The sequence below is a fragment of the Peromyscus eremicus genome, chromosome 5, assembly GCF_949786415.1.
Source record: "Peromyscus eremicus chromosome 5, PerEre_H2_v1, whole genome shotgun sequence".
NCBI classification, from domain to species: domain Eukaryota; kingdom Metazoa; phylum Chordata; class Mammalia; order Rodentia; family Cricetidae; genus Peromyscus; species Peromyscus eremicus.
The window spans coordinates 102,109,977-102,122,636 of record NC_081420.1 but is presented as its reverse complement, the minus strand read 5'-3'; the positions used below and the strand labels follow the sequence as shown (position 1 = coordinate 102,122,636).

At 51.4% G+C, this 12,660-nt stretch overlaps 2 protein-coding genes across 6 annotated transcripts in view; one reads left to right on the top strand and one right to left on the bottom strand.

Annotated features, from left to right (window-relative positions):
* The window catches only part of Nfatc3 (nuclear factor of activated T cells 3), an 81,783-nt gene extending 79,393 nt beyond the window's left edge, over positions 1 to 2,390 (top strand). The window contains exon 10 of one of the 3 annotated variants that reach the window (XM_059264079.1): positions 2,064 to 2,390. In XM_059264079.1, the coding sequence (XP_059120062.1) occupies positions 2,064 to 2,185 (122 nt within the window). In that variant the 3' untranslated portion in view covers positions 2,186 to 2,390. Of the gene's footprint in view, positions 1 to 1,082; positions 1,493 to 2,063 lie in introns of those variants that run through there. The other 2 variants (XM_059264080.1, XM_059264081.1) reach the window with 2 other exon arrangements.
* Positions 2,391 to 4,425: 2,035 nt separating this feature from the next.
* Esrp2 (epithelial splicing regulatory protein 2) lies at positions 4,426 to 11,223 on the bottom strand. 3 transcript variants are annotated; one of them, XM_059264084.1, is made up of 15 exons: positions 10,807 to 11,223; positions 10,589 to 10,717; positions 9,046 to 9,159; positions 8,821 to 8,935; positions 8,414 to 8,512; positions 8,144 to 8,198; positions 7,964 to 8,101; positions 7,759 to 7,891; positions 7,637 to 7,679; positions 7,211 to 7,512; positions 6,918 to 7,130; positions 6,615 to 6,813; positions 6,300 to 6,486; positions 5,911 to 6,076; positions 4,426 to 5,830 (listed from the first exon to the last, which is right to left on the bottom strand). In XM_059264084.1, the coding sequence occupies exons 1-15, from the start codon at positions 11,002 to 11,004 to the stop codon at positions 5,741 to 5,743; spliced, it is 2,181 nt and encodes a 726-aa protein (XP_059120067.1). In that variant the 5' UTR covers positions 11,005 to 11,223; the 3' UTR covers positions 4,426 to 5,740. The 3 variants fall into 3 exon arrangements, with proteins under 3 accessions (XP_059120067.1, XP_059120066.1, XP_059120065.1); XM_059264083.1 differs by having other exon boundaries at positions 4,427 to 5,830; positions 7,964 to 8,071; XM_059264082.1 differs by having other exon boundaries at positions 4,428 to 5,830; positions 7,964 to 8,074; positions 10,807 to 11,222.
* Positions 11,224 to 12,660: the final 1,437 nt, after the last annotated feature.

The window sequence follows — 12,660 nt, the reverse complement described above, 5'->3', positions numbered from 1 at the left end:
GCATGGTGTCAACACACCCTTAAGTGGGAGCTGGTGGATATCTGAATTCAAGGCCAGTCTTGTCTACATAATAAGACCCTGTCTCAATAAATAAGTTAATAAAAGGAGGAACTGGGCATGGTAGCACACACCTTTAATTCCAGCATTCAGGAGGATCTCTGGGTTCAAGGCCAGCTTGGTCTATATAAGAGTTCCAGGACAGCCAGAGATAGAGACCTGTCTCAAAAAAACAAACAAACAAAAAAAACAAGCCCAGGGTGGTGGCACACACCTTTAATCCCAGTACCTGGGAGGCAGAAATGGGTGGATCTCTGAGTTTGAGGTTAGCCTGATTTACATATCAAGTTCCAGAACTGCCAAGGCTACACAGCCAAGGCTATAACCCTGTCTTAACCCCCCTCAAAAAAAAAGGAAGGAAGGAAGGAAGGAAGGAAGAGGAAGAAAAGAAAGAAAGAAAGAAAGAAAGAAAGAAAGAAAGAAAGAAAGAAAGAAAGAAAGAAAGAAAGAAGATGGTACATTAGGATATAAGCATATCTTTTCTTTTATCTGAAATTGGCAGAAACATTTAAAGCATCTCATACTTGATGAACTATGATATAAATAAGTGATGAATACATACATTGAAAATGAAGTGTAAATTGAAGTTGCATCTGGGTATGGTAGCACATCCCTATAAATCTCAACACTCCGGAGGCAGGGCTGCAGGCCTACTTGGGCTACATAACAAATATCTGGCTGTTCAGGACTATGTTGCAAGAACTTCTTATCTCTGAAAGAAAGAAAAATATTACAGCCTGGCAGTGGTGGCGCACGTACACAGAGAAACCCTGTCTTGAAAACCATTAAAAAAAAAGAAGAAAGAAGAAAGGAAGGAAGGAAGGAAGGAAGGAAGGAAGGGAGGGAGAAAAAGAAAAAAATATTACAAGTATTAGTGGGCTTTTTTAAAAGTGGAAATGAGTATATGTGTGTATCACTCAGGAGCCCAGCCTGGCCTGGAGTGCAATATGTAGCCAAGGCTGGGTTCCTGAGCACTGGGGTTACTTACATGTGTGAGCCACCACACCCAGCTTTTTTTCTTTTAGATGGAAGTTGTTGACATTTCCTCACAGACCACTGTGCTTTCTGAGCTGTTGGGCAAAAGCCTGCGATTAGAAAGGGCCACATGTATGCAGATGCCTCCACATAATAAAGGGTACGTGTAGTAGGACAAGACAACAGAGTAGCCCCTCAAGCTTGGTGGTTCACTCTGGCTAAAACATTCTTTCGCTTTATAGCCTTAGGTGGCACTGTGGGAAATCAGAAGGGGAAACATTCCCAGAGGGATTCAAAGTAGGAAAAATTAGAGTTAAGGTGAACATTTACTTTTAAAGACTTTTGAAAAAATTTTTTTAAAGTACCTATCAGCTCTGCTAGGAGCATGAGCATTTGGAATGAGAATAAGAATGTTTCCTGTTGAGGTTGGAGAGATGACTCAGCAGTTAAGAGCACTTGCTGCAAAGCCTGAGGTGGTGGTGCAAGCATTTAATCCTAGCATTTGGGAGGTAGAGGCAGGTGACCTCTGAGTTCAAGGCCAGCCTGGTCTACAGAGAATGTAGAGGCAGGTGACCTCTGAGTTCCAGGACAGCCAGGGCTATACAGAGAAACCATGTACTCTGTCTCGAAAAGTGGAGAGAGAGAGAGAGAGAGAGAGAGAGAGAGAGAGAGAGAGAGAGAGAGAGAGAGAGAGAGAGAGAGAGAGAAAGAAAGCACTTGCTGCTCTTGCTGAGGATCTGGGTTTGATTCCCAGCACCCACATGGTGGCTCACAGCCACCTAAATTTTAACAAAATTTTCCTGTTCTCAGTCATTTCTTTAAAAATTCAAACAGAATTGAGAGGGGAGAAGTAGGGGAGTGGTCTGCAGCCGCTTGAGGAATGATGCTTTTATCTTTATGCCATTCAGCTCTGGAGTAAGCTTCAAGTGCAGCCTTTACCTTTTTACTCAAAGCCATTGAAAGGAAAATGTCTAAGAGGAAAACCTCATATTCCTTTGAGGTTACTAACCACTCTTCTTTTTCTTTTTCAGTGAACGAGATAATTGGGAGAGACATGTCCCAGATTTCTGTTTCCCAAGGCCCAGAGGTGAGCAGAGACGCTCCTCTCCCACGTTCCAAGTCCCCAGATTTAGGAAGATCTGATGGGCTCTAACTGCAGCTTTGTGCCCACTACCTGCTTCTCTCTTGGACCTTGGGTTTCCAACCAGACTTCAGAACCTGTTCCAGGAGTTGGACTCACTGTGGGAAAAGCAGCATTCCTCCACCTCAAGCCTTGAGCAGATTTTGTAAAAGAACAGGAACAGCATAGGCTGTTTAAGCTGTGGGAAAATGAGCTTTGCTTTTTTTTTTTTTTTTTTTAATTTAAATAGGATACTTTTATATGATGGGTGCTTTGAGTGTGAATGCAGCAGGCTCTCTATTTCAGAGGTGCTGCTCTTGCAGGTGACCTGGTTGCATAGCTAGGATTAGTAATTTGTACTGCTTTCTGGTCATTTGAAGAGCCCTTTAGTCTTGATGATATTTTTAAAGTAAGCATTTTGATAAAACCTCCCAGAGGCAGACAAAAAAAAATTATACTTAGTCCACACTTACACCTCAAAAACTTAGCATGTATCCTGAAGCCTTTCATAGATTCATAGGAAATAAAGCCAAATGTAGCTCATACTCTTTATAAAAAGTACAATGTTAGGTAAATCGAGAAGAGACCATTCCATCATTGAAGTGTTGGAATATGAATACATTCCAGAGCATAAGTCTTTTTGTAACTTTAGATAGTCATCAAGCAGCCTCTCCATTAGCTCCACATTCAAGCTGTTTTCTTCCCTCAGGACCTGGGGTAAAATGATCATTTGTAAGGTGAATTTCAAAGGTAGGGTTTTAGCTTGGGTAGTTATTTTCTACCTAACTTTTCAAGTGGGAGCATCTGCCTCGAGTCTGTAGTCTTTGAAGCCAGTCTCCTTGAAGTCAGGCCGGCAATGTCGTCGGGAGCTAAATATGAATGAGCTGTGTACTAGGAGAGGCATAGAAAATGCAGGACTCCAGATGAGAAGGCTTTAAGATTAACAATGGCATAGAAAGCTTATCTCCTATTCTGTTTACAGCCTGCAATGATTCTGTCCCTGGTGTCCTGACTGAATGACCTAAAAACCAGGCTTTTCTCCAAAAGGCTTTGAAGCACATCCAAAAATGAAGTGGTGTCATAGACCTGCCCTTCCACACCAAAGACACCTGGTGCTGCTGCTGGTTAGGCTTCTGTCCAAGGCAGGGGCCAGCAGAAACTCCAGCCTGCTGTCTACCAAAGGAAGTGCCCTAGTTGGGTACTGTTCCCAAATCCTGCCTTTACCCCTTCCCTTTTAAATTCCCTAAATTTGACAGTGTTTTCAAGTGAAATAATGTACTTTCATTTATTCAGGAAGCAAATTGAGTGCCCACAGGTGAGATACTGTGCTGCACTGGCTAACAACTTAATGCTGTTACTTTAGGGGATTGTGACCCTTGATGATAGGGCTTTCCTTACCAAGGCTGTATCAGGCCTAAGCAGGGTCTAGGCTGTTGCCCACCAACCCTAATGAGCAGGGTAGGAGATACTGATTCAGGATGAGGGAAATACATGATGCTTTAAATTTCTCCCCTCTAACTAGTTAGAAAACAGTCTGTCAGCAAATGCTCTGGCCATTCTTGGAGCTGGATATTTTCCAAATTTCTCTGAAAGTGAGTTTTGTATCAGTGAGTGTGGATAGTGAGATTTGCTTTAGGGCCTGTGGTTGGTAGCCCACAGCTTCATCTACAGGGCATTGGCCTCTCAGGTGAATTTGCAGAGACTTGGCCAAATTTGCTTCCACCCTCTTTCCCCTGGGGCAGCTGCCTCATGTGGGGTCATTTGCATGACCCCTTGGGGGTGCTGCTTTGCTGCCTTCAAGAATAAAAGCCTCTATGATCCAGAGTTGCTATGCACCAAATTCTGATGCCTTTTAAATACCTTGATGCCTGTAGCATTAGAAATGCTTTCCTATTTAAAACAGTTAGATTTTAAAATAGAGCTTTGTATTCTGTGTAACAGTTTTATATTAGCTTTGTATAAGCTTTCATGGAAGAGTCATATTTTTTGGCTTTGTAGATAAAGACTTAAATTTTTGTGCAAAATAGTGATGGTAAAGCACACATCCATTGGACTATGCAAATTGATTTCTAGTAGCAGCACTGAGCAACTGGGCATTTGCTAGCACACACCCTTTCCTCTCACCTGTACTAGACCTTGGGTTGAGGAATGGAGGAGCAGCCTTCTGTTTACTAGAGATGCGAGAAACATGGCTGAAAACATTAAAAAGAAATGTTTGGGTTCATATGTGGTGCTGCTGCCCTGGGTACAACCCACCACCACCACCACCCAGGACCAGCCAGTATCACCAGACCTCTGCTGGGCCTAGCTGAGAGACCCAGTTTTTAATATGTAGAACACATGGTCATCTTGTTCTGTATCTGAACAAGGCTCAGGTGGGCTCAAGTTGAAACCACGTGTTTTATAGAACGGATGTTTAGGTAAAGAAATTGGTTCTCAGTTATGTTTACAGCACTTGGAATTGTGTTTTCTTGTACATTTTGTATTTTAAAATCTTTTATAGGAGTGCAGTGCTCCTTACACAAATACAAAGGGAAGATGAGCCGGCAGTTGAGGCTCCTCCTCGGTTACAGTGCTGAAATAATAAACAGTGACAGATCAACAGTCTCCTCGAAATCTGAGTCTTTATCCATCTGGGACTGCTGTGGAACCCTTTGGGCCAGAGTTAAGGGCTCTGTGGCTTCTTAAAAGTCCACTTGACCAGGAACTTTCATTCACTTTACGGAAAAGATAGAGTTCGAAATTCCTTCTGGGATGAGTCCTGCACCCATTAATGGATGCAAAGGACATACCACAGTGTTTGCTGGGCTCTGGACATCTGGTCTTCCAAGGTGTTGCAAGAAAACGTTGACCAAGTCCCATTTAAATTCAACCTGAGTTTGCAAGTGCTACCTGCCCTCTGGTGTTCTCTGGGGATATTGCAGGAGCGCAGTCCAGAATAGCTTGGGGTTTTTGTAGTTTGTGGTAGGAGCTATACAGCCTTGGCTGGCCTAGAACTGACTGTGTAGACCAAACTGCCTCCTGAGTGCTGAGTTACAGGCGTGAACCATCACATCCAGCTGGTGGTTTTGCCATCTGAAGTCCTTGGGTGTGGCTGGAGGGGACTTATTTGAGGCCACCCCTGGCACTTTGTTTCTGAGGTCCAGGTACCCTGAGGGTGGGTACTAACTTGCTGCCTTCCTGCCTCCTGGAAGACTGTGGAGAGTAGAGAGTTGGGGTCTCAGGCTCAGGTGGAATCTTGATTTTCCCAAGAATCATAAATATCAACCTGGGCCTGCTGTGTACCCTTCAACTCTAGTATTTGAGGGCCAAGGACAGATCAAAGGCTTCCTGGGTGTCACACCATCAGGAATAGAGCAGCCTCATCACCCCAGCCCTGCCTGTAAGGTAGTCATCATCTTTAGGGTAAGCAGGCAGAGGAACAAGGGTATATGGAAGGAAGGAGAATGCTGCCGAGCTTGGTCTTTTCCGGGTGCCTTTGAGAGCTTGGATAAGCCAGAAAGAAGCCACTGGATTGAGGGTCCTCTGCACTCAGGAAAGGCATGTTAGCGGAGGACATCAGCTCAGTCTGCTTCCTGGTTTCCTCTTCTACAAACACACCCACTCCTTGGGAGCTTGTAACACAGTGCGAGGTGGGTCACCAACAGACATCAGAGTGGTGTAGTCATCAGGGGCCAGCTGCAGAAGTGACACGGATTTAGGGGATGGAGCTCCAGGTTCAGCTAGACCCTCAAGCCCTCCCAACCACACCGCCTCACCTGGTAGGCTTGGAAGACACTGAGGAGATCCTTCACACCAGCCGTATATGGGACCCCCTGCATTCGGACCAGGGCCCCTGGCTGTGACAACATTGAGGTGGGAGCAGAGGCCAAGGCCGTAGGAGGTGTGGTGAGGTAGCCCACAGTAGTGGGGGAGACTGGGGGACTAGGGTGGGAGAGACAGGAGTTTAGTCACACATCCCACCTGTATCATAGACCAAGACCATCCCCTCCTGCACCTCTACCTCTACAGTGATACCTCCAGTCTGTCATCTCATCAAAATGAAGTCTGATTTCTAAGTGATCTTGGATTATCTGGGCCAGAAATCTATCAGGACCCTTCTAAATGGTGACAGCAAGTCTGTGAGGCAGTCCTAGAAGCAAGGTACCTGGGGTAGTAGGCTGTGTAGTTCATGTACAGTTGAGTGGCTGGCCCTGGGTAGTAGGCAAGAGGAGCAGGGGCAGCAGGTACTCTGGCAGCTGGAAGCAGTGCAGACGAAGGATATAGTGCAGTTGTCTCTGTGGGAATGAGGGCTGGGGTGGCTTGGAAGGTGGCATAGGTAGGTGGTGAGAGGCCTAGAGACAAGTAAAGAGGACATTTATAGAGAGCCCACAATTCCCCCCGATAGGGCAGCTAGAATGGAAAGTGGTGGCTTGCGACACCTTGGCTCCCACATGCCTCCTCTAGCCCATGAAGCACTCACAGGGCAGTTTGCAGGGTGGGGGGGACATGCCACTGCGGCTCAAGGAACCCCCCATCAGCACACGGCTCATCTCCTCTGTGGAACAAGGGACGACTTCCACGTAGCGTTCTTTCATCACCTTCTTGTGGCAACGCTGGGCAGCAGCCAGAGCACGCTCCGATGACATCATCTGGATGAAGGCATCACCAGATGGCCGGCCCTGTGCACACCACCTTGTAAGCGGTTTGCCACATATAAAAATGCCTTACTCTTAACATATCCTTTCCCGCCCTGTGCTGGTGCTCTTCCTAGCAGTAGTCTCACCTGCTGGTTGAGCACCATATGCACACCATGAGGCCGAATGTCAGCTGCTGCTTCTCCTAGAAAACTCAGAATGTCTTCAATGGTGGCTGTGTAGGGCAGGCCTCGAAGGCGGACACAGTCCCTCCCGGTCCCTCCTGCCAGTGGGAAGGGCATGGGCAGCAGTGGAGCAGTCAGTGTGGGAAGGAGTGGGCTGGTTGCATAGCGGTTCAGGACCTAGTAAGAAAGGCAACAGGTTTACCAGGCTATGTCGCCACCCAAGGCACATTGGGACATAGGGAGCCTTGAGTGCTCACCTGCTGCACCTCAGCTGCAGTGCTCCTGAAGAGTTCGATGTATCGCTTACCCAGCATGCCTTTGTGCCTGCGCAGAGCAGCCTGTGCCTGTTCCTCACAGGCAAAGAGAGCGAAGGCATCTCCAGTTGGCCTGCCATCAGGGTGGCGCACAAAGAGCAGCCCATCAGCACCCCCAGTCACTGGGCATTCTGGCCCCAGGAAGCCCAGAACATCTGTTGGCCCAGCTGAAAAAGGGAGTCCCCGTAGCCTCAGGATCACTTGATCTTCCCGTGACAGGAAACGGGCCACCTCTAGTGATGTGCCTAGGTTGGAAGAACAGGAGACACTTGCTGATTTAATCCTTGTAACATGCACCCACAGGGGACCCAAGAAGCAATGAGTGGTAGGGAAAGGGATAGATCGAGAGCCTTCTATGGGCACACTCACCCCCTGCGATCTTTATAAACTCCTCCCCTGTGGCTTTATATACCTGTGGGTATAGAAAGCAGCCCATAGGTCTCAGTCCTTACTCAGCTTTGCCCTGCTCCACTTCTAGCCCAAAGCCCCACCTCAATATAGCGGACACCCATGTGGTGCTTGTGTCTCTGCAGCGCTAGGTCCCGCTGCTCGCTGTCCACGAATCGGATGAGGGCCTCGCCATTTCTGCGGCCCTGGGCGTTGAGACAGAGTGCTACACCACCCCTGTGGAGCCAGTGTTGTTAGTGCCTCCTGGGTAGGCTTGCCCGATTACCCCTCCCATCCTGCCACACCCACCTGGCAATGTTGAGCCCTTTGAAGAATCGAGCCACATCCTGGTCTGATGACTGCCAGGGCAACCCCCGGGCCCGTACGACAGTCTCATTGTCCACCACATCAGCCTTGCTGCTGTGGGGGCAGGACACGGGATCAGAGCTGTCCAAATGTTGTCACCCCCACCCCTGCTCCCACACTCACCAAGGCCCCGTTTCATATTTCTGCTTTACCACCTCTGGCTTCGAAAACAACTGACCTGAGAGGAGATGGCATGGGGGTCAGCAGGGTCTGGTGGAGGAAGTCTCCCCACCAAGCTCTGCAAAAATAGGACAGGTGAGGGAATTGAGGAGGTCATAGAGGGGTTTCCACCTTGTGTTCTCTTAGAGAAGGTCACAAGTCTGCAAAAGGACTCCAAGGAATAGGCATTCACCCAACCCTGACAGTAGGTGATAAGCCGTGCAAGACTCTTACCATTGGGCCCTTCAAGTAGGTGGAGAATAACAGCTACCATGGTCTTAACTTCCCAGACCCCAAAGTCATCTTCTGTTGCATCTGTTTCCAGTCCCAAGTCTACAGGCAGAGAGTGACAACTAGGGTCCAGGTCCATACACCCCACATCACCCCCAAACACCCGCAGGATCTTAGCAAACACTGGTTATGGCCCAGCTCACACATGCACCTACAGGCCTTCAGACCAAACACAGACATGCCCACATTCCAAATGTATCCCAGCATAGGTGCAGGCATGGGAACCCTAAAGGACAAGGACAAGGCCAAAGACAAAGACCTGCCTACATTAATATAACCCCTACAGCAGTGAGCACATGCTTGGACAGATTAGCCACCCCTCCACCTTAATTCTGCTGGGTCACAGGTACCCTGTGCCATGGTGCCCACTGTGAGGTCCCTGGTGGGGCAGGCGCTTGGGTGCTGCATATGGAACTCTCTTCGGAGGTCGTAGAAGGAGAAGAAGGTGTCCGGGAGCACCAGGTTCTGGGAGCACATGGGAGTAGGGATGAAGAGGTGAACTACGGTATCCTGCTCATTCCCACAACAACAGGGATCTTGCAAACCCAGCCACCCATGTGCCCTTAATGGCATACCTTCCTGGAGGCCTCAGGGTGCAGAACCTGTCGCAACAGCTGCTGCCCATCAGTGCAGAGCACGTAGGGGCCTCCACCCAGCAGAGCCACATCCCTGCTCACCAGCTGTGAGAACTGGGGACAGGGAGTGGAGACTCAGACACAGATTCACAGCTAGGCAGGCTGAAACCGGGGGTAGGAGGAGGGAGGGACTCAGGGCTGCAAAGCTGGTTCCGCAGGATGTTCAGCCCTACCCTGCCTGGGAAGTAGAAGGCCTTGCTCTATATCCCAGGCTCCTAATCACCACCCTTGCCCTAGTCCACTGTCACCTCCTCTAGGCCAAATGAGAACAGTCACACATAACCCAAGCCCCCATCAAACACTCCAGGAGTCTGGAGTAAGGCCAGAGCAAACACCTGGTGGAGTGAGGCAAGCAGGTGGAGAGGGGCGGGGCAAAGCAGGTTAAACCTGTCCTGGACCAGGCACCAACCTCACACAGGTGGGGGAGGCTCACACCTGCCCGAGGGCCAGAAGGCTCATGGTCAGTGGCAGCCCCGCCCCTTGGTCTGACCAACCCAGGAACGGAGAAACACCAAGGACAGAGCTTCATACTTGGACGCTAGCGGCCGCCTGAGCTTTGACCCATACCCTATCGACCAACTGGCACTGAGCTGTTTGCTCATAGAGGGGGTAGCACTCTGAAGGCTGCCCAGCACGCTCCTGCCTTTCCCCTGCCAATTCTGTGACACTTTTCAGCCTAAGGCTGACAGCAAGGCACCCAGATTTTCTGCAGCACCCTCCCAGGTGAGCAATAGGTTAGGCCTGGAGCCCTGCAACATGCTCAGATTGAGCATCTTTGTTTCCTCATTAAGAACCACAGGGTTGGAAGAGGGAAGATTCTATGTTTCTAAAGACCTTACACTCGTTATAACTCGGTCGGTCGTGGGGTGAGTGCAGCAGTGCAGACAGAAAATAGCAGTAAGACTAATTCCCACTTGACAGGGTAGGGGGAAGGGGAACATGACCCGAGGCCTTCGCGCTCAGCAGGCAAGTAGCCCCCAGGTAGAGTAGTACGGACAGCACCCACGCCCGGCTAGTCGGCTGGGACAGGCCTAAACCAGCAGCCCTCACCTAGCGGCGTCTGCCCCTGAGGCAGACACCGCCCGACGCCCCCGCTCCAGCCGCTCCCAAGAGAGCAGGCAGCAGGGACCCGTGATCCAGGGCCAAACTTGAGATCCTTGACCCTATTTCTGAGTGGTCTGGACCTCGCTCCTCTGCTAGCCGGGGAGGGGGGCAGAAGAAGGGACCTCAGGGGTGGATCCCTCAGCCGCTATTGTCACCCCCTCAACAGGAGTGGGTGCCTGTAAAGGTTGGAAAGTAAGGTGCCTCTGGGAATGGCCTAGCACGCGGTAGTCGCTCAGAAGTTTCAAACAAGACGCTGTCCTACTGTCTGCCAGGGAAGTCGCGGCGCTCCAGGCTTCGCCTCCTGCCTTCCCCTCACCCCAGCGAGGGAGCGCCTCTATCACCTCGCTGTTCCACCACCCACGCGGACCCCCAGGCTCACCTGCTGCAGCACCTTGTCCAGGGACTCCGCCCGCGCTAGGCTGTCTGCGCTGAGGCCGCTCGCCTCGCGGCACTGCGGGCTCAGTGCAGCCGCCTCACCGCGAACCAGCGACTTGTGCAGGGTCCCCACCTAAGAGCAGCAGGGATAGCCCGGTGAGCCGCTGTGCCTCGCCGGCCTTGAAGCGTCCTGAGGGGCCCCGCCACCTCTCTCCACCCTACCTGTCGGCTGCGCGGCTCCACCACTTGCCAAACTAGGAGGATTAAGTCGGTCTCGTCCGAGCCTAGGTCCGGCCCCAGCGCACCAGCAGTGGCCCCAAACAAAACGACCAGCGACTCGGGCCCGGGGCTGGGGTCGGTGGCGGAGTCTACTGCGGGATCTGGGCCCGGGGGTGGGGGCGGAGGCGGCGGTGGAGTCATGGCCGCAGAGGAAGGGGGCGCTCGGCCACACACACGCGGACCGACGAGGCGCACGCACGCACCGACCGACGGCAAACAGAGGAGCTTGGGCGGGATCCGGGGTGTTGGGGGCGGCACCTGCGGCGGGGCTGCTACAGTGGGAGCTGCAGAGACCCGCCCGCGGTGCCCTTTGGGGCTGGGCGGTGCGGCTGCTGGTCCCAGCCTACTCCCGGCGAGTTACCTGCCGCCCCGAGGACCACGTGATCGGGGCGGCCCCGGGAACCTCGGGGGAGGGCCAGAACCCTGGCCAGGAGGCGAACTCACTTTATCCTTGGCGTGTGCTCGGCGGCTGGAGCCCTGCGGGACTCCTGGGACAAACTCCTTCTGTCTCCTGCTTCCTCTCCAGCAGGCAATGGGTCCTCCGCAAAAGAACGTTCAGAATCAGAGGCCTTTTCCATTCCGCGAGGGTCATGCGGAACCCGTGGAAGTCAAAAGGAGTCAATCTATGGGCTGTAGAGGGGTCACGACGTCCGGCTTGGGGGGTTAATGGAAATCACAAAGGGTCAAAACCCGACAATGAGCGCTACCACGTATCCACTGGAGGATCGGTTGGGGAATGGGAGGGCGGCAAAGATCAAGGGTTCTTAGAGCTGTGGGCGGTCACTAGAGATCACAGGGAAGAACGTGCCCATACAGGTGTTAGAGTGCGCCTTGGGCTGCGTCGGCCAAGTGCCGGCAGTGCAAAGCACAGTCACTGTGGACGCGAGGGCTCAAGCCTTGAGGCCAGGGAAGGAGCACCTTTCCTCAAACCCTAGAGAGCTGCATCCTAAGTAAAGCTAAACCAGCTAAATGATCGGCGCCTGGAGACTCAGCCTACCTACCCCACTTGGGGGTTGCCTGCCTGTTTCCGTCTTTCTTGGATGACAGACATGCGATCTGGAGATTGAAAGCAGTCCGGCAGGTACCGGCTAGCGGTGAGCTGTGTACGCGCGCACGCAGGCTACAGTCTGCATCCCAACCCAATTCATACTAGTCCCATCCGCCCCATGGAGTTTGGTGAGACTCCTTTACTGTTGTTTCCAGGCCGCCCTGTGCACTCGGGATAGTTTTCCTTCTACTCGACTGTAACTAGCAATCTGGCGGGAGGAAAGACCTACAGCCTGGAGATGCAGGATACCAAAGCAAAGGCTGAAGAAGAACCTCGTGTGTTTAGAAAAGCGGGGAGCTATATATGAGTCTTGGATAAAAAGCAGCCCAGAACCCGGGCGCATCCCCAACTCATGCCCAAGGAAGGAGTGCGGAGCCAGGGAACCTATAATGGGTAGTGCGCCTCCCGGGTTTTCCCACACAGTAGCGCAGGAACACAGTAAACAGATACAGTGGAAGGTGGTTTGGTGGGCGAACCTTGCAATCCTTATCCGGGCGGCCCACCGGGAGCCAGCCTTCTAAGCCCCGCCCCCGACGATAAGCCTGGAATGTCAAATATTTGCTCAAGGAACCTAGTGAAACCTTGAGCCCCTCCCTTTCCGGAGCGCGCCTGCGTCAGTTCAGACTTTCCAGTAGGACACTCCCTTCCAACTAGTTCCTTCTACCCGCCATCCGCCACGCCTCGTCCTGGTTATTTAAACATCAAGGCCTGAAACGCTACAGGCTCCAATTTAATGGGGCACAGCCCCG

Excerpts from the sequence above, each read along its gene's own strand:
- Esrp2 (XM_059264084.1), bottom strand. The coding sequence starts at position 11,004 with ATGACTCCACCGCCGCCTCCGCCCCCACCCCCGGGCCCAGATCCCGCA. Across the intron at positions 6,814-6,917 it reads ATATGGTGCTCAACCAGCAG|GGCCGGCCATCTGGTGATGC; the intron begins GTGAGACTACTG and ends TGGTGTGCACAG. Across the intron at positions 6,077-6,299 it reads TACACAGCCTACTACCCCAG|TCCCCCAGTCTCCCCCACTA; the intron begins GTACCTTGCTTC and ends CTCCCACCCTAG.